This window comes from Ahaetulla prasina, chromosome 2, assembly GCF_028640845.1.
Source record: "Ahaetulla prasina isolate Xishuangbanna chromosome 2, ASM2864084v1, whole genome shotgun sequence".
In the NCBI taxonomy this organism is placed as follows: domain Eukaryota; kingdom Metazoa; phylum Chordata; class Lepidosauria; order Squamata; family Colubridae; genus Ahaetulla; species Ahaetulla prasina.
Genome location: NC_080540.1, coordinates 286929552 through 286953417, shown reverse-complemented (window position 1 = coordinate 286953417; position 23866 = coordinate 286929552). Strand labels below are relative to the sequence as shown.

At 39.7% G+C, this 23866-nt stretch overlaps 1 protein-coding gene across 1 annotated transcript in view; it reads left to right on the top strand.

The window, feature by feature from the left end:
* The window catches only part of DCC (DCC netrin 1 receptor), a 926782-nt gene that overhangs the window by 710288 nt on the left and 192628 nt on the right, over nt 1–23866 (top strand). The window contains exon 16 of the mRNA XM_058168106.1: nt 19761–19856. Within this exon, the coding sequence (XP_058024089.1) occupies nt 19761–19856 (96 nt within the window). The remainder of the gene's footprint in view (nt 1–19760; nt 19857–23866) is intronic.

The window sequence follows — 23866 nt, the reverse complement described above, 5'->3', positions numbered from 1 at the left end:
GGTTTTCACAGATATAGGTATATATATATATATATATATATATATATATATATATATATATATATATATATATATATATATATATATATATACGTAGGTCTTGGCATATTCGGGTCTTTTCCCATGTAAGGTTGAAGGAAAAGACCCTAATATGCCAAGACCTACATACCTATACCCGTGAAATCTACGAAAACATATATATATATATTCTGAGGTTTTTGCGGGTGTTTGTATGTATCTATTTTATTTTTATTTATTTATTTATTTATTTATTCTGTCACACAGTATATATAAGCATAAGCATGAAATAACTATACAATATATAAGCATATGTATAAGTATGAGTATGTAATAACTATATTAATTGGATATAATGAAAGGAAACAATAGGACAGGAATGGTAGGCACGTTTGTGCTCTTATGCACACCCCTTACAGACCTCTTAGGAATGGGGTGAGGTCAATAGTAGACAGTTTTTGGTTGAAGCTTTGGGGATTTTGGGAAGAGACCACAGAGTCAGGTAGTGTATTCCAAGCATTAACAACTCTGTTACTGAAGTCATATTTTCTGCAATCAAGATTGGAGCGGTTAACTTTAAGCTGAAGTAGTCTTTGAAAGGAAGGACATCTTTGGTTATTCGGGTTTTCTCCCACATAAAATTGGAAGTGTCTTGGCGACGTTTCAATGAAGTCTCATTCGTCATCTTCAGGCTTCAGCTTCGTGCTTCTAGGATCTCCTAGAAATATATTTCTGGACACGTTCAATTGTATTGATGTCAGAGATATGGTGAGGGTTCCAAACAGGTGAGCTGTATTCTAGAATTGGTCTAGTCAGGTAGTGTATTCCAAGCATTAACAACTCTGTTACTGAAGTCATATTTTCTGTAATCAAGATTGGAGCAGTTAACATTAAGCTTAAATCTATTCTGTGCTCGTGTATTGTTGTAATTGAAGCTGAAATAGTCTTTGACAGGAAGGACATTGTAATAGATGATTCCATGAGTTAAACTCAGATCATGTCAAAGGCGGCAGAATTCTAAATTTTCTAAACCCAGGATTTCAAGTCTGGTGGCATAAGGTATTTTGTTGTATTCAGAGGAGTGGAGAACTCTTCTTGTAAAATATTTCTGGACACATTCAGTTTTATTGATGTCAGAAATGTGGTATGGGTTCCAAACAGTCGAGCTGTATTCAAGAATTGGTCTAGCAAATATTTTATATGCTCTGCTTAGTAGTGTAGTGTTTTTGGGGAAGAAGCTACGCAAGATTAGGTTTACAACTCTTAAGGCCTTTTTTGCGATGTAGTTACAGTGGGCTTTGGCACTTAGATAATTTGATATGAAAACTCCAAGGTCTTTAACAGGATGGGGGTCATCAGTAAGGTAATGTCCATCAAGCTTGTACTTAGTGTTTAGGTTCTTTTTTCCAATATGTAAGGCTGAGCATTTGCTGGTTGAGATTTGGAGTTGCCAAGTTTTAGACCATTCAGATACAAAGTCAAGGACTTTTTGGAGGATAGCTGTATTGTTGGTGGTGTTAAATAGTTTGACATCGTCAGCAAAGAGAACACAATAACATGAGATAAGGTCACAGAGATCATTAATGTATAATATGAAGAGTCTTGGTCCAGAAAGCTGCCTTGGAGAATGCCACTTTTGACAGGAACAGGATTTGATAGAGCATTGCCAATTTTGACCACTCGGTGTCTGTTTGATAGGAAAGCTGTTATCCAATTGTGGAGGGGTCCTGAGATGCCGTAGGATTTTAGTTTTAGGAGAAGTTTATCATGTACTACTGAGTCGAAAGCTTTACAGAAGTCTGTGTAGATTGCATCTATTGCTTTGCCCTGATCAAGATTTGTGGTCCATATGATTTTGCAGTGAAGAAGTTGTAAATTACATGATAATTTTTTTCTGAAACAAATTGTTTATTAGAGAGTAGGTTGTTTGTTTCTAGGTGGAGGGTAATAGATTGGTTGATGATAGATTCCATTACATTGCAGGTGACTCAAAAATCTACTCAAAATTTCCGCTACCGGTTCTCCAGAACTGGTCAGAACCTGCTGAAACCCACCTCTGCTGAGATGCCAGCTGAAACGCAGTGGAGGCAAAAATAGACACCCTTCTTCATTCCCTTCAAAAGTAAAGACTAGCAAGTTAGCAAAGAAATGTAAACAAGCATAAGAACAGTACAGCAATCACATTTAGACTTCATAAAAATGAACAATTGTTGAGAATTCCTGCGCAGCATGAAATAATGCTATGTTTAGACACTTCTTGGCAATTCCCACTTAGCTTCTCCTGTCACTAAAGGGGTGAACTAATGTTCAGATGCTGCTTCTTGGTTTTATTTAGCAGAACATTCAAAACAGAATCTCGAGATTTTAACAGGCTAGAAATAGCTTTCAACCCTCTTATTAAACAGAAATAAGTTAGGACTCTCACTATGGCATCGCACTCTGACGTTCTTTTAGACTGCAACTCCTATGAGCCCTTGTCCATGACTATGTTGGCTCATTGATCAGATGTGAGTTTGTCTAACGTATCTGGAGGACATTAAGCTGGCATACCTCCAAGGTAAATGTATTTCTCAGAGAGGGAAAAGTAAGAACTGGTGACCAGAGTTGAACTGTACTTTGCAAACAGAACAGATTTTTGTCTTAGCATTAGTGACACCAATTACAGTTAATTAATTAAAGTTGTCTAGATCAGGGGTCTCCAACCTTGGCAACTCTAAGACTTGTGGACTTCAACTCCCAGTATTCCTCAACCAGCTTTGCTGGCTGAGGAACTCTGGGAGTTGAAGTCCACAAGTCTTAAAGTTGCCAAGGTTGGAGAATCCTGGTCTATATGGTTTTCAACCACAGGTCAAAGTTTTCCCCCCTCTGTTTGATATCCTTTTTTGTTTGTTTGTTTGAAGGCTCAATTCTTGTAGCTATTGCTGATGCTACAAACAAGAAATTTCCAACAACTCTGATACACAGCATGGTACATAAGCCCAAAGGGATTCACATCATTGGAGTGTCTGATTTTCACAACAGCTAGTCCTAAAGCTTGCCTTACTTCTGTGCGGGAAGACAAATAGAAGTTGATCCCCATAAGACTAAATTCCAACAGAAATCAATGAAGTTGTGAAAGAGGCACCACTAAATTTGTAACGGCAGTAAGAATTTCTCTCTGACAAAAAAAAAAAAAGGAAAAATTCTGCTCATACAGTTTGAAAATAGATCTGTTTCAACCAACAACACACTGAAACATAGAATCATATGTTTCTATGTTTCTAGAAACATAATCATATGTTTTTATGTTAATCATAGTCCAAAGGTCTGCACGTGGCTTGCATGCAGCTTAGACTCTGCCATCCCCTTGTCTTTTTGCCTTCAATCTTTCTCAGAATCAGGATCTTTTCCAATGCAGATACAAACTGGTTTGTGTTGTGACCCAGGCCCAAGTAGGTAGCAGTAGGTGCAATCAGTTCAAAAACAAACACTTTCTTAGAACAGCTGAGAATTAAATTCATTCTCAGCTTCGTCCAAACTAAATCAAAGCAAATTCTTCACAACACAATTCTTCAATCTTATGACCAGCCTTGGTCTAATTAGGCAAACTGCCAAAGGCTTTTCTTGGCAAAAGTTCAAAAGCAGAAGACGCTGACAAGAAATAAATGCAGCAAGACAAGGAGCAATTCTATCAAGGTTGTTTTCCGGCAAAGAGCCCAAACGCCATTGCTGGTCTTTTAAGACTTATGGGAGGAGCCAATCATCTCTTGTCCCTACTCCCAAGTCATCCTCTTTGCTTTAGCTGCTCTTGCCTTCTGGCAGCTCTTCTCATGCATGCATTAGGAGCAGGCTCTTCCTGTTCCTCTGCCTCACTACCGTCAGCTTCTGGAGGCTCCCAAGTTCATACATCACTCCCAGATAGCCCTGGTTCCACCTCTGCCTCCGATGCAGAGCCCTCATCTGGGCCTTCCCCAGCCTCCAGGACTGGCCCATGTTCTTCCTCAGCCTCATCACTTTCTGACTCCATTGCCAGCTCTGCAGGCTGCTGGCGGACCAAAACAGTTTGATCCAGATCCTGAAAAGATAAATAGGGCCTTAAATTTAGCATCTGTAGAGGCTGGTTTTTCAAGTTGTTGTTTGTAAATGCTTAGCTCCAGCTGGTCCACTTGGACTCTACCCCAAATTAAGGGATTACAGGGTTGTAAAAGAAAAGAAGGAGGTTTATCTTTCACTATGTTTTTTTCCCCCACTGCCCTCCATTGCTATTCAGTCCTGCTACATCTTTCAAAATTTTCTTTCCTGATCTCTAACTTTCATTTACTTGAAATGTCCATCAGCAGAATTCTGGTTTTTGTTGTTAGAACAGATTTCTAGACTAGCTGCTCATTCCACTGGCCCGTTAACATAAAATTAATATACAAGTGGGTGGAAAAATCATTTTAGAGATGAAATAGAGTGGGAAAAATCAATTGACTTTGAAGGTGGATGGGGAAAAGAATGTATCTGATTAATCTTAAAAAGGGATTTGGAGAAATTAATGAATGCAATAAATTAGATGCGTAAGTTAGATGGGGAGATCCATTGATTTTAATAATGGTTTGGGGAAAATCTCATTTCTGATAGATGGGCATTGGAATTAAATCATCTCAAAAACATTAAGAAGTGTATTTATTTCAAAGTGGATTCTAAAGTTTTAATGTGGCTACCATTCTAGAACAGGGGTCCCCAACCTTGGTAACTTTAAGCCTGGAGGACTTTAACTCCAAGAATACTTTGCTGGCTGGGGAATTCTGGGAGTTGAAGTCCACCAGACTTAAAGTTGCCAAGGTTGGGGACCCCTGCTCTAGAAGGATACTAAGCATATTTGGATCTAAGAGCTTAGAACCAGTTTGATGAAGATTAGAGCCAGTTTGGTGTAGTGGTTAAGGTGTTGGCCTAAAAACCAGGAGACTGTGAATTCTAGTCCTGCCTTAGATATGAAAGCTGTCTTGGATGGCTTTGGTCCAGCCACTTTCTCTCAGTTCAATTCACCTCACAGCAGAGGAGGTAGTCACCCGGTTCAGATTGGTTTGGCCAAACTGGTAATGGAAATAGCAGGTGGCGGGTGGCCCACCTCCTACCCCCACCCCCAACTCTATGCCATCCTATTTAGGCACATTTTGAGTCTGGGCGCATGTGCGGAAGGTGTGTGAGCAAAGTGCATGCATGGAAGGGCAGGCACATGCACAGAAGACATACGTGTGCGCAAATCGGGCACACGCATGCACAAAATACGCATGCACGCATGCACAAAGTGAGTGTGTGCATGCTTGGCGAACCGGTAGTAACATAATGTGAAATCCACCACTGCCTCACAGGATTGTTGTAGTGGGGAAAATAGAAGGAGGAAAGATGTTTTAAGTTACATGGTAGTAAAGGTTGGATAAAATAAGATAAAAATTTGTGAATATATTTAACATGTACTGACCAGGTCTTCTGTTATCAAAGCTGTTTTTAATTTCCCCAATCTTTCCCAATCTCCTGCAACAGGCAGCAATATATACTATACATTGGGGCTATAAAATGGATACAGATGCTTTGTTTTAACAAACTTTCAAGCTAAGTTTCCCTTGAAACTACTTCACAAAGCAGGGCAGTCCTGTTGTGGTCTGTCAACAGCCTATGGAGCTGGCAATGGAGTTGGACAACGATGAGGCAGAGGTGAGGCCAGGGCCATCAGGAAGTGAGGTGCAGACTCCAGAGACTCCAGAGACTGATAGTAGTGAGGCAGAGGAACAGGAGGAGCCTGTTCCTAATGCAGTCAGGAGAAGAGCTGCCAGAAAGCAAGAGCAGCTCAAACAGAGAGGACAACTCGGGAGTAGGGCCAAGAGATGATTGGCCCCTCCCATAAGGCTTAAAACAGACCAGCACTGGCGTTTCAGCTTTGCCAGAAAACAATGTTGTAGCTATATCTTCTGCTTCATGTATATCTTTGTTTTTGTGGCTTCTGGACATTTGCCAGGAAGGGCCTTTGGCAGTTTGCCTAATTGGACTAAGGTTTGTGAGATAACTGAGGAATTTGTGTTGGAAGTCATTTGTTTTACTTTGAGTTAAACGATGCTGGGAATGAAGTAATTCCCAGCTGTTTGAATAAAGTTTGTTTTTCCACGGACTAAGTTTATTACTACCTACTTTGGCCGGGGTCACAACAAGTCCTTCTGCTCCTAAGAGTAAAGCAAAGGAATCACGTTGCTTCACCTCACTCTACTTTGGAGTCCCTGTCATCTTTCTCTTCTTACACAAGAGAGGAAAGCTGAGAGGGACTTTTTCAGCGAACATTGCAACAGAGCTTCCGTGAGCACTGGAAGATTATCCACAGTGTGTTTGAAGAACCCTCCCAATTTCACCAGAAGTCCTGCAAAAAGGGGTGGCTTTGGCATTTCAGATCAGGAAAACATCTCAGTAGAAGAAGAACGTTGAAAAGACTTTATTCCCACTGCACTTTCCCTCAGAGAGCTCGAAACTATGCCCGTCTCTTTATACAGAGGCCTGCTTCACAAAAACCTAACCCAGTAACTTGTAATGTCTGCATTTCTGAGTAAAAAACAACTATCCACAGGGTATTTGCATTAGCATTTCTGGCAATGCAACAGCAAAATACGTCAGTTTTTATTTTCCAGTGCTTTGTAACTTTCTACCCTTCTCTGAAAACTCTGAGGTTCCCTCTGTATAACTGGTAGCACACAGGGCTGCGTCATAAATACATTTGGTATTCTGAGATCCTTTCGGATTATGTTGGACATTTTTGCAATCTATTCCTTTGGGTTTCTTTTTCTCCACCTAACACTCATTTCTGATCTGCATTTGGACAGTTTATTGCTTTATTTCCTAACATATAACACCACCATTTTTTCAGCCGGTTAGGACTGGTTTGCCTGAACCAGTAGCAGAGATTCGCTCTATGCCATCCTATTTAGGCACATTTTTGAGGCTGGGCACATGCACGGAAGGCACTCTCGCAGCGAACCACAAAGCGCATGCATGGAAGGCGTGCGTGCAAAGTGAGCATGCACAGGTGCGGCGAACCAGTGGTAACAAAATGTGAAACCCACCACTGCATTTTTTTTAAAGCTTGGTTGAATGTTACGCCTTATAATCATAGTCACTTGCAATGCATATCAGGATAATTAGAAGGTTTCACAATGTTAAAAGAGTTTGAGTTTCTTGAAAATCTGTCTACGTTTGTCTTCCAAATGCCTTAGCAGTTATCAGGAGCAGAGCTCGATCTTGTGGGGAAAAATAGAGAGTAGGTGTTGGCCAGGAAAAGCTAATGTCCAGAAGTTTCTTTAATGTTGAGATTTACTCTTGAATTCTTGAACTGTTTTAGTTAGTTACTTATTTAGTTAGTTAGTTAGTTAGTTAGTTAGGTAGGTAGGTAGGTAGGTAGGTAGGTAGGTAGATTTAGGGACCACCTGACTCTCTCAGTGGCTCATCTATTAAAACTATAACAAATGCAACATAAAATATACAAGATCAACAGCCATTAGATTAACATAATTAATTAGGTAATAAAACAAGAACTTATATTGAGAAAATTGAATGTATATTTTTAGGGTTCTAGCATCAAAATATTGGCTGAAGAGCAAGGAAAAAAATAAATAAATACATTTTATATAACGGATTGTACAGGGATTGAGACTAAATTGATTCTGAATTTAATAACAGCAGCAAGACTGTTGATTGGACAATACTGGAAGAAAGAAGAAATTCTACCTACAATAGAAGAATGGATACTGAAAGTTATTAATTTGGCTGAAATGGCTAAAATCTCAGCGTTTTTAAAAGACAATACGCAGGAAAGATATTTAATTGAATGGAAAAAATGGATTGATTATCTACAAAACAGATATCAGATTAAGAAATATCAGATTGCCTTCGAATAATTAGAAAGTTATTTTATGTAATGGGGAGGGGGTTGGGAGATGAAAAGCTTTGGATGTGGTTATTTGGATTGGAAGGGAAAATTTTATTCTATGTTTGGTTTATGTATAACAATACCTTGTGATTGACCCGGGAAGCCGGGGGGGGGGGAGGGGTTTTTTTTGGGAGGGAGGGGGGAAAAAGGGGGAAAATGTTTTTGTTTTTTAAAACTCTTTCAATAAAAAAAATAAATAAATACATTTTATATAACGTGAGAACATTTTACACAGACACCACCATTCCAAAGTTTCCTTTATTTCAAAATCTTGGCTCCCTCTGCTTGTATCCACTTCAACTTCACAAAAAATCATGCCTAACAGAAAAAGAGAACCTGAGATGGGGTGGAAAATACTTAACGGGAAGAGATTGAAGCTTCATCATTGCGCAGATGATGCAAATCACATAATTTGCATTGATCCCATGATATCCTGTGTGCGATGACATCATGTGGCTTCTGGGTGGGTATTTCTGGAACTGGGAGGATTATTGTTTCACAGGGTTCTAAGCCATCCGTTATTTCCAGCAGAATTTCTTTGAAACATGAGTTTCATAGAAGTGCATTGCAATCTTGTAGATTGGGTTGCATCTATTCTGTTTCTCCATGCATTAAAAAAAAAAAAAGAGGAAGGTGCTTCCATTGGTATCAATTCTGCTTTAATGACAAATCGTCCAAGAACACAAATGAGGTTAAAATTTAAATTAACCTGGATTAAGTCCTCCTGAGAGGCAAGATTATTTTTTGAAATCATCTCAGCCAGGGTGTCTGCATAAGATGGAAGGGAACCATTTTCCAAGCAGAATCTCGCTGTGTATCTAAACAGCAAGGGAAATTAACCGCTTTGGTGAACACTAGACTGATAGGAGGTTAATGCTGAGCTAATGCAGCATTAAAAAATGAAAACTGCTAATATGATTAAGAGTAACTTAATAGGATTAAAAGATTCTTCAAAATGGGATATGTTCTTAAGATGGGCTTTAGGTCTACTTTGCATTACTCTGGCTGGATGTTGCACCTGCTCCAACAAAGAAGACAAGCTTCAAGCAAAGCATCCAGGACTTAAATTGCAGTGTGCCTTTTGTTTTAAATGGTGTCATGAAATTTTACGGAAAGGGGAGAGGAAACCTTTGAAACGGGTTTCAAAGGAAACGAAACAACTTGTGGCTTCTTATATTCACCTTTGTTGAGAGTTGGCCAAGAGGCCAGGGGTGAAATCCAGCAGGTTCTGACAGGTTCTGGAGAACCAGCAGTGGAAATTTTGAGCAGTTCGGAGAACCGGCAAATACCACCTCTGGCTGGCCGCAGAGTGGGAGTGGGAATGGAGATTTTGCAATATCCTTCCCCCAGGGGTGGGCTGGGAATGGAGATTTTGCAGTATCCTTTCCCTGGAGTGGGGTGGGAATGGAGATTTTGCAATATCCTTTCCATGGAGTGGGGTGGGAATGGAGATTTTGCAATATCCTTCCCAGAGCTGGGTTTCAGCAGGTTCTGACCAGTTCTGGAGAACCAGTAGTGGAATTTTTGAGTAGTTCAGAGAACTGGTAGTAAAACTTCTGACTGGTCCCGCCCCCATCTATTCTCTGCCTCCCGAGTCCCAGCTGATCAGGAGGAAATGGGGATTTTGCAGTAACCTTCCCTTGGATTGGGGACAGAATGGAGATTTTGCAGTATCCTTCCCCTGCCACGCCCACCAAGCCATGCCCACAGAACCGGTAGTAAAAAAAAAATGTATTTCACCATTGCAAGAAGCATGTTTGAGAAGAAGCATCAACTACCTGACACCATAATAAGGAATCCATTGGAGTGGGGCAACTATGTTTTTGTTGTTCAGTCACTAAGTCGTGTCCGACTCTTTGAGACCCATGGACCATAGCATGCCAGGCTCCCCTGTCCTCCCGTGTCTCCCGGAGTTTGTCCAAATTCATGTTCTTTGCGTCGATGGCATTATTTCACCATCGCATCCTTTGCCACCCCATTCTCCTTTTGCCTTCGATTGGGCAACTATAGCAAATTATTCCAATTCCATCATATTATCATCTATCTATCTATCTCATCATCTATCTATCTATCTATCTATCTATCTATCTATCTATCTATCTATCATCTATTCATCCATCCATCCAACCATTCATCTATCCATCTATCCATCCATCCATCCATCCATCCATCCATCCATCCATCCATCCATCCATCCATCCTATCATCATCATTATCTCTCTAGCTATCTACCTATCTATGCACAATCTACATATCAGTATTATTTCCAAGTATTCCAGTACTATTTATCTAACAAAATTATATGGTGAGGGTACAAACATTATTTTTTTCCCCTACTTGGCATCTCATGATTCATCAAGGCTCATTTGCATTTCATAAAAGAAGATCCTGAAATGAGTTCTTTTTACCTGCGGATGTCATTCAGGAATGGGTAATGGGGATTAATGAGTAGGGTTGGGTGGGTAGGGTTTGAGTTTGTAGAAAAGAAGCTGTTGGCTTTTATGGACCCCCTTCTCTCTAATGACCCATAACAATGAAAACATTAATTGGACTTCTTTCACCAAAGGACAGGAGAAAGTGGTCAGTCATGTTGCTATAGAAACAACTCCCTTTACTTTCCCTCTTATGCACAATTGTGGGAAGGGACCTTGTGCAAATGTGTTCCTTGCAAATCATGTTCTTAGTCGAAAAGCTAATTGTGGAAAATTTTGTGAATAAATCTCTGAATCCATCTCCACGCATACCAAATGATTTCTGCTCAGCCAGTGAGGGTGCAGTGAGCGCCGGTACGATGAATAATTCTGGGGGAATGATCTGATCACCCTCAAGTGTTATGAATGAATAACTGCTCCAGTTATTCATCAGGCCATTTTTTTTTTTTAAAGTAGGCTTCTTTTTCTGGCAGTGAACATGCCATCCATCTCATTAGTAACATTAACCAAATGTATCAATGTAGGACATAAAAGTAATTACAAAATATGGGGGTAGAGAATCATTGAGCGGTATTGTAAAATAAGTAATATTGATTCATTTGGCATTTAAATAATAGGATTAATCATCCTCAGCATGTCCAGGATTATAAATTGAAATGAAATATGGAATTTCATATCAAGGATGTCAAGTCTCTCAAGCTTAAGTTTTTTTCCACTTTGAGACTGACCAAATATTTCAGGAAAAATCCATCCACAAGACTCATGGAGACATAACGTGTAAGGCAGTGGTGAAATCTGAACTGGTTTACTACTGGTTCTCCGGCTGTGCATGCCTGGAGTGCGCCAAACACGTTCTACATGCACGCATGCGCAGTGCGCACTATGCACCAAATGTGAGGTGTGTGCGTTTGCAGTGCATGCCAAAAGGAGGCATGGCATACGTAGAACAGCACATGGGGGGGTGGTGATCAGCTGTGGCACACGAACTTTTTTAAAAAAATTTTTACAGCATTTTTTTACAACCTATTCCTACCATTTGGGCGGGAAAAGCAAGTGAGCCGGAAAAAAGCGGCAAACGGGCAAGCGGGTGACTGGGCAATTGGGTGGGCATAACGGGGAGGCAGGGATTTTTGCTACCAGTTCTCCAAACCACCCACCGCCATCACTACCGGATTGGCCAAACCGGTCTGAACCGGGAGCATTTCACCCCTGATGTAAGGGTTGAAAGAGATCATGGAATTCATCTAGTGCAACCATCTCTCTATGTGTCTAAGGAAATTCCCAGTCATTGAAAAAACACCTTTGGGATATCTCTCCAGTGAAGAAACCCACTGTTATAGCAACTCCAACACATGGCTATCCAGCCCCTAAATAAAGTTAAGGAAAGCCGCCATACTAAGGCAGCTCTTCCATTCTTGGATAGCTGCGACTTGTAGGATTTTTTTCCTTGATGAACTAAAATGTACCTCCTTGTATTTTAAGCCTATTGTTTTTCATCCTGTCTTGTGGAACAAGAACGCTTTTGCCCTTAAGACATTTGAAAACAGCTATTGTGCTTCCCCATGGCCTTCCCTTTTCCAGATTAAACATACTCAGGGTCTCCAACTATTCCTCTTTTTCTTCACCCAAATTCTACATCATTTTTATTGCTGCCTCTTGTCTATGTTCTGCCTAAAATATGGTGCCCGGAGCTAAAATACAAAATCAGGTATGGTTTGACCAACCCCAAATAGAGCCAAATAACAAAATAACAGAATAAAAGTAGAATATCAGAATAGGAAGGGACCTTGGAGGTCTTCTGTTCCAACCCCTTGCTCAAGCAGGAGACTCTATACCATTTAAGAGAAATGGTTGGCCAATCTCTTCAAGTAATGAAGCACCCACAACTCCTGGAGGAGAGCTGTTCTACTGATTAATTGTTCTCATTGTCAGGAAATTTCTCCTTGATTCTAGGCTGGATCTCTCCTTGATTAATTTATTAGGTTGATAAGAACAGTGACTTCTTTTGATCTTGGATTTAGTTTGATTTCGTCCATCAATATACCCTGACCCAATATGCCCCCTCTACCTTATACTTATGCCTTTGATTTTTCACTCAGCTGTTCAAATCCATATTGCTCATTGTTCCAGCTTGTCAAGATCCTCCTGAATCTCAATGCTGTCCTCTAAGTTGTTTTCTATCTCTCCTATCATTGTGTCATTTGGAGATTTGGCAAATTGTATTTTCTATGATTAATTATCATATATATATATGTGGAGCACAGAACCTAAAATGGAGCCCTACAAAGCTTGCTACACTTTGACATGGGAACAATGGCATAACTTCTCCTGATGTAGTTGTTCAGACAGCTCTGTATCTACTTAATGATAGCATAATTCAGCCTAACTTTTCTCTGTTTGTGGCATTATTAGACTTCCTTCCTTCCTTCCTTCCTTCCTCCCTCCCTTCCTCCCTCCCTCCCTCCCTCCCTCAAAGCAGGTTATAGAAATGCTTTGATTGATCGGATACAGTGGTGAGTTGCTACTGGTTCACCCCGGTATGCGAGAACCGGTAGCCAAGGTAAGTGAAACCCACTCCCGATCAGATAGGACTAGAATTAATATAAAATTTGACAATGATTGGCTGCTCTACAAGGTCCTGGTGAGATACCAGTGTCTCCATGTGTATGTGTCTCCATGGACCCAACCTTAGTTCCCACTGGTTAAAAATTGTAGATTTTTTTTGAGGGGGGGGGGAATCAGAGGTGGTATTCAGCCAGTTCAGACCGGTTCGCCCGAACCATTAGTGGAAATCAAAGGTGGGCTGGCCTCCTGCCCCCCACCCCCAGCTCTATGCCATCCTATTTAGGCACATTTTTTAGGCCAGGCACATGCACAGTAGGTGCGTGATTTAGCTAAGCGCATGCACTGAAGACAGTGCATATGCGTGGATGGGACGCATATGCTCACATTTGCGAACCAGTAGGGAAAGTTAATGAATACCACCTCTGGGAAAGATGCCTTAAACTTAAGCTTCACAGAAGTCTTAGGGGAGAGAAAGATGCCTTAAGCTTCTCAGAGTTCTAGTAGGTCTGGGCAACGCAATGCAATTTGCTTCCATGAAGTAGTTTGGACTGCAGAAACGAGCCGATTTGCTTCACCAAAGGAAAAAGGGCCCCTACTTTCCTAATTGAAACAACTCAAGTCATCTTAGCCTCTTCAGGCCAATGCTGCAGGAGGGGATGACTTTCAGCTTTCAACCCAAACACTGACCAAATTGTTTCAGGATTGGAGTGGGGGGGGCTTCTTGAATTGCACGGCACCCCTTTTTTTCCAGTTTGAAATAGGTAGCACTCATCAAATCCTCTGGCCACAGTGAAGTCATAACTTGCCTTAAACTAAGCCACCTGAAATGAGTAATATGGAGTACTAAAGTTACATGGAGCCCCAGTTCCCTATTATCGTTCTTTCTAGTGTTCCTTTCTCTTTTACTTTGCTCTTGATACCGTGTTTTGCTCTGTCTCCTTTTTCCAAATAACATTGCAGACCGCTAGCAATAGGAGAAATTGCTCTTGCCAAGGATCTTAATTATGTTTTTACAAAAGTCTTTTAAAGGCCATACAAGCTGAAGCCAGGGGGCCAAAGTGTCCCTAAGATTTCACGCAGCACCTGCTGTATGTCTCAGGTTTCATTTTTGCCATTGGCAGTTTTGACAAAGAAAAACTCTACTTGAATTCTACAACTGCCGATCATTGTGACCAGGACTGGGCTAAGGGCTCCAGTGGTCCGATTTATACAAGGTCACTTTCCATTATTCATCACTCTTCCTTAATTGGAAATGGGCTGTTAAAATTTCATTCCTGGTATGAAAGCAAAATATTTAGCCCCCTCCATGAAGACTGGTTGTATAACACCAAAAAAATAAATAAATAAAAAAGCTGAATTATTAACTTGAAAGCCAGTCAGAGTTAAGATTTTTAACTCCCCATCAGCCTGAGGTCTGTTTTGAATCGATAGTTAGACAACTCTCAGTAAGTAGCATGGACAGGAAGAAAACTGGTGGCTAAGAAAATGAATACATTGATTAGGCTTCTAGCTTATGTCCAACCCAATAACACTAAGCTAATATATTTTTTCTTTATGGATCAGGGTCAGCATTATTTGGATAAAGAAAAAAGGAGGATTCGTTTACAAAGATTTGGCAATAATCCATAAATACTTTTTTCTTGGTCGTTCTCAGCTATTTTGCTTCAAGACTCTTCTATATTTCTAACATCCTTCCTTCCTTCCTTCCGTCCTCCCTCCCTCCCTCCCTCCCTCTCTTTCCCTTCCTTCCTTCCTTCCTTCCTTCCTTCCTTCCTTCCTTCCTTCCTTCCTTCCTTCCTTTCTTTCTTTCTTTCTTCTTTATAAAATAAGAATGGTAATTAAAGGCATTGGACTAAAACATGAGAATCATCATTGATTCTCATGTTGTAGTCCAACAACGCACAACAAAGAATGTTCTTCCTGCTTCAACTAAGAAAGTTCAGACTGCCCCAGGAGTTGTTGATACAGTTCTACAGAGAAATTATCGAGTTTGTCATCTCTACTTTGATAACTGTCTGGTTTGGTACAGTAATCAAACAGGATGGTGTAGACATCAATGGATACTTAAGACTGCAGAAAAAACAATTGCAACCAGTCTGCTTTCCATTGAGGACTTGTCTATTGCACAGATCAGAAGGAGGGCTGAGAAAATATCTACAGATCCTTCACATCTGTGAAGAAAACGAAAACTTTTTACTACTGGTTCTGTGGGCGTGGCTTGGCTTGGTGGCCATGGCTTGGTGTGTGTGGCTTGGTGGGCATGGCAGGGGAAGGATACTGCAAAATTCCCATTCCCTCCCCACTCCTGGGGGAAAGATATTGAAAAATCTCCATTCCCATCCCACTCTGGGGCCAGCCAGAGGTGGTATTTGCCGGTTTTCTGAACTACTCAAAATTTCCACTACCAGTTCTCCAAACTACTCAAAATTTCCGCTACCTGTTCTCCAGAACCTGTCAGAACCTGATGGATTTCACCCGTGCTTCACATCCTGGGCATAAATTGTTTCAACTCTTCCCCTCAGGATGCCACTATAGGGGATTGCATGCCAAACATCTGGGGCTGGGGCTGGGAAGTGGCTCACCAGGCTAATGCAGCCTGTTATTAACACACAGCTGCCTGCAGTTACAATTACTGCAGGCTCGAGTCCCACCAGGCCCAAGGTTGACTCAGCCTTCCATCCTTTATAAGGTAGGTAAAATGAGGACCCAGATTGTTGGGGGGGCAATAAGTTGACTTTGTATATAAATATACAAATAGGATGAGACTATTGCCTTACACAATGTAAGCCGCCCTGAGTCTTCGGAGAAGGGCGGGATATAAATTCAAAAAAAAAACAACCTTCTAAACACAGGGACAGTTTTTTCCCTCGTGTTCATCACTCCACTGAACCCCTAATCTTCACACTATTATTTTTAATGTCAAAGTATATTTACTCATGTTGCATAGTAGTAGTAATAGTAGTATCCTTTTCATCTTCTCTACTACTCCCTCTTATTGGTATCATAATTATTATTACTCTGTTGTTTTGCATGCCAAATTATTCTATTCTATTCTATTCTATTCTATTCTATTCTATTCTATTCTATATTGTGAGTTCTAGTCCTGCCTTAGGCCCAAAGCCAGCTGGGAAGCATTGAGCCAGTCTATCTCAGTCAGCCTTAGAAGGGATGCAATGGCAAAGCACTTTTGAAAATGTTGCCAACAAAATTCAGGATCTTATCCATATAGCTCCCAGAAGTCAAAACTTAACTTGAAGGAGATTATATATGTATGTATGCATGTACCAGTATGTATGTATGTATGTATGTATGTATGTATGTATGTATGTATGTATGTATATGTACTGTATATACTGTACACTGTGTGCACAGTAGTATATATTTGTGTGTGTGTGTGTGTGTGTGTGTGATACAACATTGCTAATATGTTACTTATATATTATTACCAAAGTTAAGTGCTTTAAAACATTCATTATACCACTTCAAGAAGTATTTTGTGTAATTATTTTGTTGAAATAGTAACTGAAGTGATTATTTATAGCTATGTTATACTTAAGTTGTTTTTTTTCTTTCTTGTCACATGATGAAACTTTATAAAATGTAGTTTTAAGAATGTCTATAGCAGCGAAGAGAAATGCTGAGCCCATTTGGTTGAGAATTGAAAAACTTGATTTCTAAATATAGATATGTATCTTTAATGACCTTTTTTCAGAAGGAGAATACATTTCTTCTGCATGTGGTGGTGAAATGCATAGCTCCTCTAATCAAGTCAAGCAAATCCACTTTATTTTACCAACTGAGCAGCTGAGAAACTCTCAGCGGTAACAAGATGGATTTCTTTTTAATGAATATTTTGAGTAGGTCTCCTATCACCAAGAAACTGGCAGGGGTGATTATTCAACAGCCAGGCCATAGCAATGAGCAACACTTTAAGATGTGTGCTGTTCCAGTGATGTATCCCATGTGTGAACGGCAAGCTGCATCTCAGAAAGTGGTCACGAGGTGGATGGGTTGAGTTGCTCATTGCTTTTCCCAGCCAAATGTACAGAATATATCTATTCACTCTCAGAGCAATAAATGTCCTCAGGGAATGGTCACCTTTATAGTTTGCTGCCAAATTATTCTATTCTATTCTATTCTATTCTATTCTATTCTATTCTATTCTATTCTATTCTATTCTATTCTATTCTATTCTATTCTATATTGTGAGTTCTAGTCCTGCCTTAGGCCCAAAGCCAGCTGGGAAGCATTGAGCCAGTCTATCTCAGTCAGCCTTAGAAGGGATGCAATGGCAAAGCACTTTTGAAAATGTTGCCAACAAAATTCAGGATCTTATCCATATAGCTCCCAGAAGTCAAAACTTAACTTGAAGGAGATTATATATGTATGTATGCATGTACCAGTATGTATGTATGTATGTATGTATGTATGTATGTATGTATGTATGTATATGTACTGTATATACTGTACACTGTGTGCACAGTAGTATATATTTGTGTGTGTGATACAACATTGCTAATATGTTACTTATATATTATTACCAAAGTTAAGTGCTTTAAAACATTCATTATACCACTTCAAGAAGTATTTTGTGTAATTATTTTGTTGAAATAGTAACTGAAGTGATTATTTATAGCTATGTTATACTTAAGTTGTTTTTTTTCTTTCTTGTCACATGATGAAACTTTATAAAATGTAGTTTTAAGAATGTCTATAGCAGCGAAGAGAAATGCTGAGCCCATTTGGTTGAGAATTGAAAAACTTGATTTCTAAATATAGATATGTATCTTTAATGACCTTTTTTCAGAAGGAGAATACATTTCTTCTGCATGTGGTGGTGAAATGCATAGCTCCTCTAATCAAGTCAAGCAAATCCACTTTATTTTACCAACTGAGCAGCTGAGAAACTCTCAGCGGTAACAAGATGGATTTCTTTTTAATGAATATTTTGAGTAGGTCTCCTATCACCAAGAAACTGGCAGGGGTGATTATTCAACAGCCAGGCCATAGCAATGAGCAACACTTTAAGATGTGTGCTGTTCCAGTGATGTATCCCATGTGTGAACGGCAAGCTGCATCTCAGAAAGTGGTCACGAGGTGGATGGGTTGAGTTGCTCATTGCTTTTCCCAGCCAAATGTACAGAATATATCTATTCACTCAGAGCAATAAAATGTCCTCAGGAATGGTCACCTTTATAGTTTGCTGCCAAATTATTCTATTCTATTCTATATTGTGAGTTCTAGTCCTGCCTTAGGCCCAAAGCCAGCTGGGAAGCATTGAGCCAGTCTATCTCAGTCAGCCTTAGAAGGGATGCAATGGCAAAGCACTTTTGAAAATGTTGCCAACAAAATTCAGGATCTTATCCATATAGCTCCCAGAAGTCAAAACTTAACTTGAAGGAGATTATATATGTATATATATATATATATATATATATATATATATATATATATATATATATATATATATATATATATATATATATATATCAAACACTTTTTGTCATTGTTGTTATTGTTGTTGTACTTGAAATGCCTCTTTTTTGAAACCAACTGCTTCTATAAAGGACAAATATTGGTCTTAATTTTAAAAGCATTGTTGATGGAGGGGCACATCTGTAGCTCAGGGTTGAAATGAGAGGTCCTTAGTACTCCCTGAGTTTGGTTGTTTTCTTGCAGAGGTTTCATTAGCCAGACTAGGTAACATCATCACTGCTAAACTAGTTCATTACCTAATCTGACAATAAAATGTCTGTAGGAAAATAACCAGGTTCAGAGAGCACTGAGGACCTCATCACTAAAAATACCTCTATATATTCTTGCCAGGATTCATAAGGAAGGGGTCAATGATAAAAAAAACAGAAAAGGGGGAAAATGAAATTAGAGAACTGTGTGATGACCTTTACAATTCTCTGGTGAAATCTTTAAAATTCTCACTGGGATTAGTTGAGGCTACTTTTCTCATGAAAGTTGTAACAGGTAGTTCTGAACTTAAATGCCTTATGATCTACCAAGTAAACTGCAATCGATAAGATATGGCCAGGAGTTGAATAAAATGGTCAGAAAAAAAATAGCTTCCTACTATTTCTGGTAGCCTAGCAGTTATTTATTGCTCCTCCAAATGAACCTGGGAAGAAATGAACGATTTTATTTCATCTTTTATTTTTTCCTTAATAGGACTGGGAATATGATTGAAAATTGGTTTTGAACATTGGATATGTACATGAGTGAGAAATCTATGGATCATTCTGAGCTTTTCTTAAGATTTCATTTTCTTCTGGCATGCAGTCATTTTTTTTTATTTATTTGCTGATTTATTTGCTGATTTATTTGCTGATTTATTTGCTGAATTATTTGCTGATTTATTTGCTGATTGATTGATTTGCTTATTTGCTTATTTCATTATATTTTAGATGCCCTCCAAAGCAATACGCAAAGAACAACGATGTAAAAAATAATACATACAGCATAATATCAGTAATCATAATCAGTGCATGGTGAAAAATGTACCCTAGTTTCTAATCTCTTAAAACAGTTTCATGCTTGGGAAGCTTCAAAGCTTCTCTATCCAAATTCCCAAAGCTGAGTCTTTTCTTAATTCACAGACCATAACATAAGTTGGCATAATCAAAGGCTCCTTGAAAAAGCCAAGATCCAGTTTGATCAATATCATACGTAAATACATTTGTATCGCTCATTTGAATGAATCAAAGAAAGTCATGTTAAGTATTCATATTTGATTTGATTTGGCAAGCAGGTTTATCTGCTTCACATTGTTAACTCTGATGATGTTACATTTGCTTCATTTACAGAACCAAGTTCCCATTATGTCATATCTCTGAAAGCATTTAACAATGCTGGGGAAGGAGTACCTCTTTATGAGAGTGCCACCACCAGATCACTGACAGGTGAGTTAGAAGGGGTTGCTATCTTTATTCACCCATCCTCTCTCTTATAGCAACACATACGGTTGGATAAAGTAAGTATATTTCTTTTAATGGTGATGTCATTCCATGGGCTGGGATGGAGGTACAAGTCTGGAAGATGAGTCTCAGAGACATTATAATTGACTCAAAAACTGCAAGTGAAGGAAGGAGTTTATCTCACTAGAACTATGGTGACAGCATTTTGAGACTCTAGAAAGGCTGTAGAGAAGACCAACAAAGATGATTAAGGTACTAAAGGCTAAAACATATGAGGAATGCTTGCAGGAAGTGGGTATGTCTAGTCTAGTGGGAAAAAAAATTCCAGTGTTGGAGCATTCATAATTTCTGCAGGCAAGTTGTTCCACTTATTAATTGTTCTATCAGGAAATTTCTCCTTGGTTCTAAATTGCTTCTCTCCTTGTTTAGTTTCGACCCATTGCTTCTTATTCTACCCTCAGGTGCTTTGGAGAATAGTTTGACTTCCTCTTCTTTGTGGCAACCCCTGAGATATTGGAACACTGATTATCATGTCTCCCCTGGTCCTTCTTTTAATTAAGCTAGCCGTGCCCAGTTCCTGCAACCGTTCTTCATATGTTTTAGCCTCCAGTCCCCTAATCATCTTTGTTGCTCTTCTCTGTACTCTTTCTAGAGTCTCAACATCTTTTTTACATCGTGGCGACCAAAACTGAATGCAATATTCCAAGTGTGGCTTTACCAAGGCATTATAAAGTGGCACTAACACTTCACGTGATCTTGATTCTATCCCTCTGTTTATGCAGCCCAGAACTGTGTTGGCTTTTTTAGCAACTGCTGCACACTGCTGGCTCATATCTAAATGGTTGTCCACTAAGACTCCAAGATCCCTCTCACAGTTACTACTATTGAGCAAGGTACCATATATACAGTACCTGTGAAGAAGGACTAGGGATGAAATGACAGCAGCGTTCCAATATTTGAGTGGCTGCCAAAAAGAATAGGGGGTCAATCTATCCTCCAAAACACCTGAGGGTAGGACAAGAAGCAATAGATGGAAATTAATCAAGCAGAGAACCAACCTAGGACTAAGGAGAAATTTTCTAACAGTGAGAACAATAAGCCAGTTCAATGACTTGCCTCCAGAATTGTGGCGTCTCCAGCACTGGAAGTTTTTAAGAAGAGAAGCATTTGACTGAAATAATATAGAGTTTCCTGCTTGAGCAGTGGGCTGAGCTAGAAGGCCTCCAAGATCTCTGTTATTCTGTTAACTGAGCTGTTGTGCCTGAGATGACTTTTTCACACATTCTCATCAGAAAACATTGAAAACCAAACACGGATATCACATGTATAAGGCACTAAGCCAGTGTTGCTTAACCTTAATTTATTGAATTAAGAAAAACCACAGTTGTCTGGGCTCACAGTTGTCTTTGGCTTAGTCAAAACTAAGCCAACCCACATCATCACTTAAAAATGATGTGTGAAATCTGGCTACTGTATATCATGTATCTTTGTGACAGGAAATCGTGCTGTCTAGTTTAAGTACCAGGTTCTGTTACATGCATACTCTACAATCTTTTGATGCTGAATTCAGTGATGCTGAAAAGAGTTTAAAATGTAAGATTCGGTATGTTGTTTACCCTTTCTTTTTCTCCTCTTCCAAAATTTCCTAAAGCTTTAGTAAATTACAGATAATTAACTATAAGAGCAGGGGTGAAATGCTCCCGGTTCTGACCGGATTTTGCGATCCGGTAGCGATTGTGGCCGGTGGTTCAGCAATCCGGTAGCAATCGCCGAATGACCGGTAACACTGCCCGGGTGTCGTTACTTCCTGTTTTAACCAGGAAGTAATGTGTTTTTTACCCTCTGCACATGCGCAGAAGGTTTTGCGCATGCACAGAAGGTCTGCACATGCATGTGATATGCGTGCACAAGCGAAGCGAGTGCGCGCACGGGGCATGTAGACTTCTGAGCCGGTAAGGAAGGTAAGTAGATTTCAACCTTGTATAGGAGGTCCTTGATTTATGACCACATTGGGACCAGAATTTATGTCGCTAAGAAAGGCGATTGTTAAGTGGGTCATGCTTGATTGTATGACCTTTTTTTTAGCCAAGATTGTTAATTGCAAATCACAGCAGTTGGTAAGTGAAACATGCAGTCACTAAGCAAATCCAGCTTTCCCCATTGACTTGTTGGAAGCTGGCTGGAAATAGCAAACATGTGTCCCTGTGTCACTGAAACCATTGCCAAAGAACCAAATTTTGACCACGTGTCCATGGGAATGCTGCGTGACTAGATAAATAATGATAAATGATAAATAATCATTTTAATAAATTTAAAAATTATTAAAAATTTAAAATTATTTAATAAATAATTTTAAGCCTGACTAGGTGGCTCAGTGGCTAAGACACCGAGCTTGTCGATCAGAAAGGTCGGCAGTTTGGCGGTTCGAATCCCTAGTACAGGCCTCCCGCGTGACCAGGGGGTTGGACTAGATGACCTCCAAGGTCCCTTCCAACTCTGTTACTATTAAAAAAAACCTGTTAAGCGTGAAGGCTGGTCATAAGTCACTTTCTTCAGTAGCATTGTAACTTCAAATGATTGCTAAATGAATGGTTGTATATGTATGTAGTTAGCCTGTACTTTCCATGGAACAGTCACGGGAATCCAGCCATCCCATCTCTTTTCTACTGTACCTCTTTCTCAAGGTAGAATGAAAATCCTATTATCTTTCCCTGAATCAAATTTTCCCATTGGTTGCCAGTGGGATACTCTTGAAGAAGTCAGATTTGGCAATTGGGCTTGAAGTTCATGAAAGAGTCCATGTACCACCCATTTCACCTTTGCCCCTTCTGTGCTACTGTAGAAAGAACTGAATACATCATATAAAGTTTCTTCCAAGCCTTTTTAAAAATATCTGGATCCATTATGCTTTTAAAAATGTTGTTGTTAGTTGCGAAGTCATATCCGACCAATCACGACCCATGAACAACGTTCCTCCAGGCCTTCCTGTCTTCTACCATCCTCTGGAGTCCATTTAACCTCACACCTACTGCTTCAGTGACTCCATCCAGCCACCTCATTCTCTGTCGTCTGCTTCTTCTTTTGCCCTCAATCATTCCCAGCATTAGGCTCTTCTCCAGCAAGTCCTTCCTTCTCATTAGATGGCCAAAATATTTGAGTTTCATTTTAAAAATGTAGAAACCTTCCATTTATGGTACACCAGAATAACAGAATAATAGCATTGGAAAAGGCCTTGGAGGCCTTCTAGTCCAACCTCTGCTCAAGCAGGAAACCCTGCACCACTTCAGACAAATGGTTGTCCAACATCTTCTTAAAAACTTCCAGTGTTGGAGCATTCACAATTTCTGGAGGCAAGTCGTTCCACTGATTAGTTGTTCTCACTGTCAGGAAATTTCTTCTTTGCTCCAAGTTGCTTCTCTCCTTGATTAGTTTTCATTCCATCTATGGCTTCTTGTTCTACCCTCAGGTGCTTTGGAGAATAGCTTGACTCCCTCTTCTTTGTGGCAACCCCTGAGATATTGGAACACTGCTATCATGTCTCCCCTAGTACTTCTTTTTATTAAACTAGACGAGTTCCTGCAACTGTTCTTCCTATGTTTTAGCCTCCAGTCCCCTAATCATCTTTGTTGCTTTTCTCTGCACTCTTTCTAGAGTCTCAACGTCTTTTTTACATCGTGGTGACCAAAACTGAACGCAATATTCCGAGTGTGGCCTTACCAAGGCATTATAAGAATAGGTTGACACCCTCTTCTTTGGGAGCAGCCAATGTACTCTCATCCCACACTTATTAGAAGAATAATGTGAGGAATCAATAATGTTTTCCCACTGTACAAATTCTCCTAATGAAAATATGGAGATTAATTAATAGTAATATCATATTGCAAGTTACCAGAATGGTATGGGAGTTCCTTGCTTCATCGCTCAGTACTCTCAGCTCTGCAAAAAATGGAATAATGACGGTTGAACCATTTACAAAACACTTTCCCACACCAGAA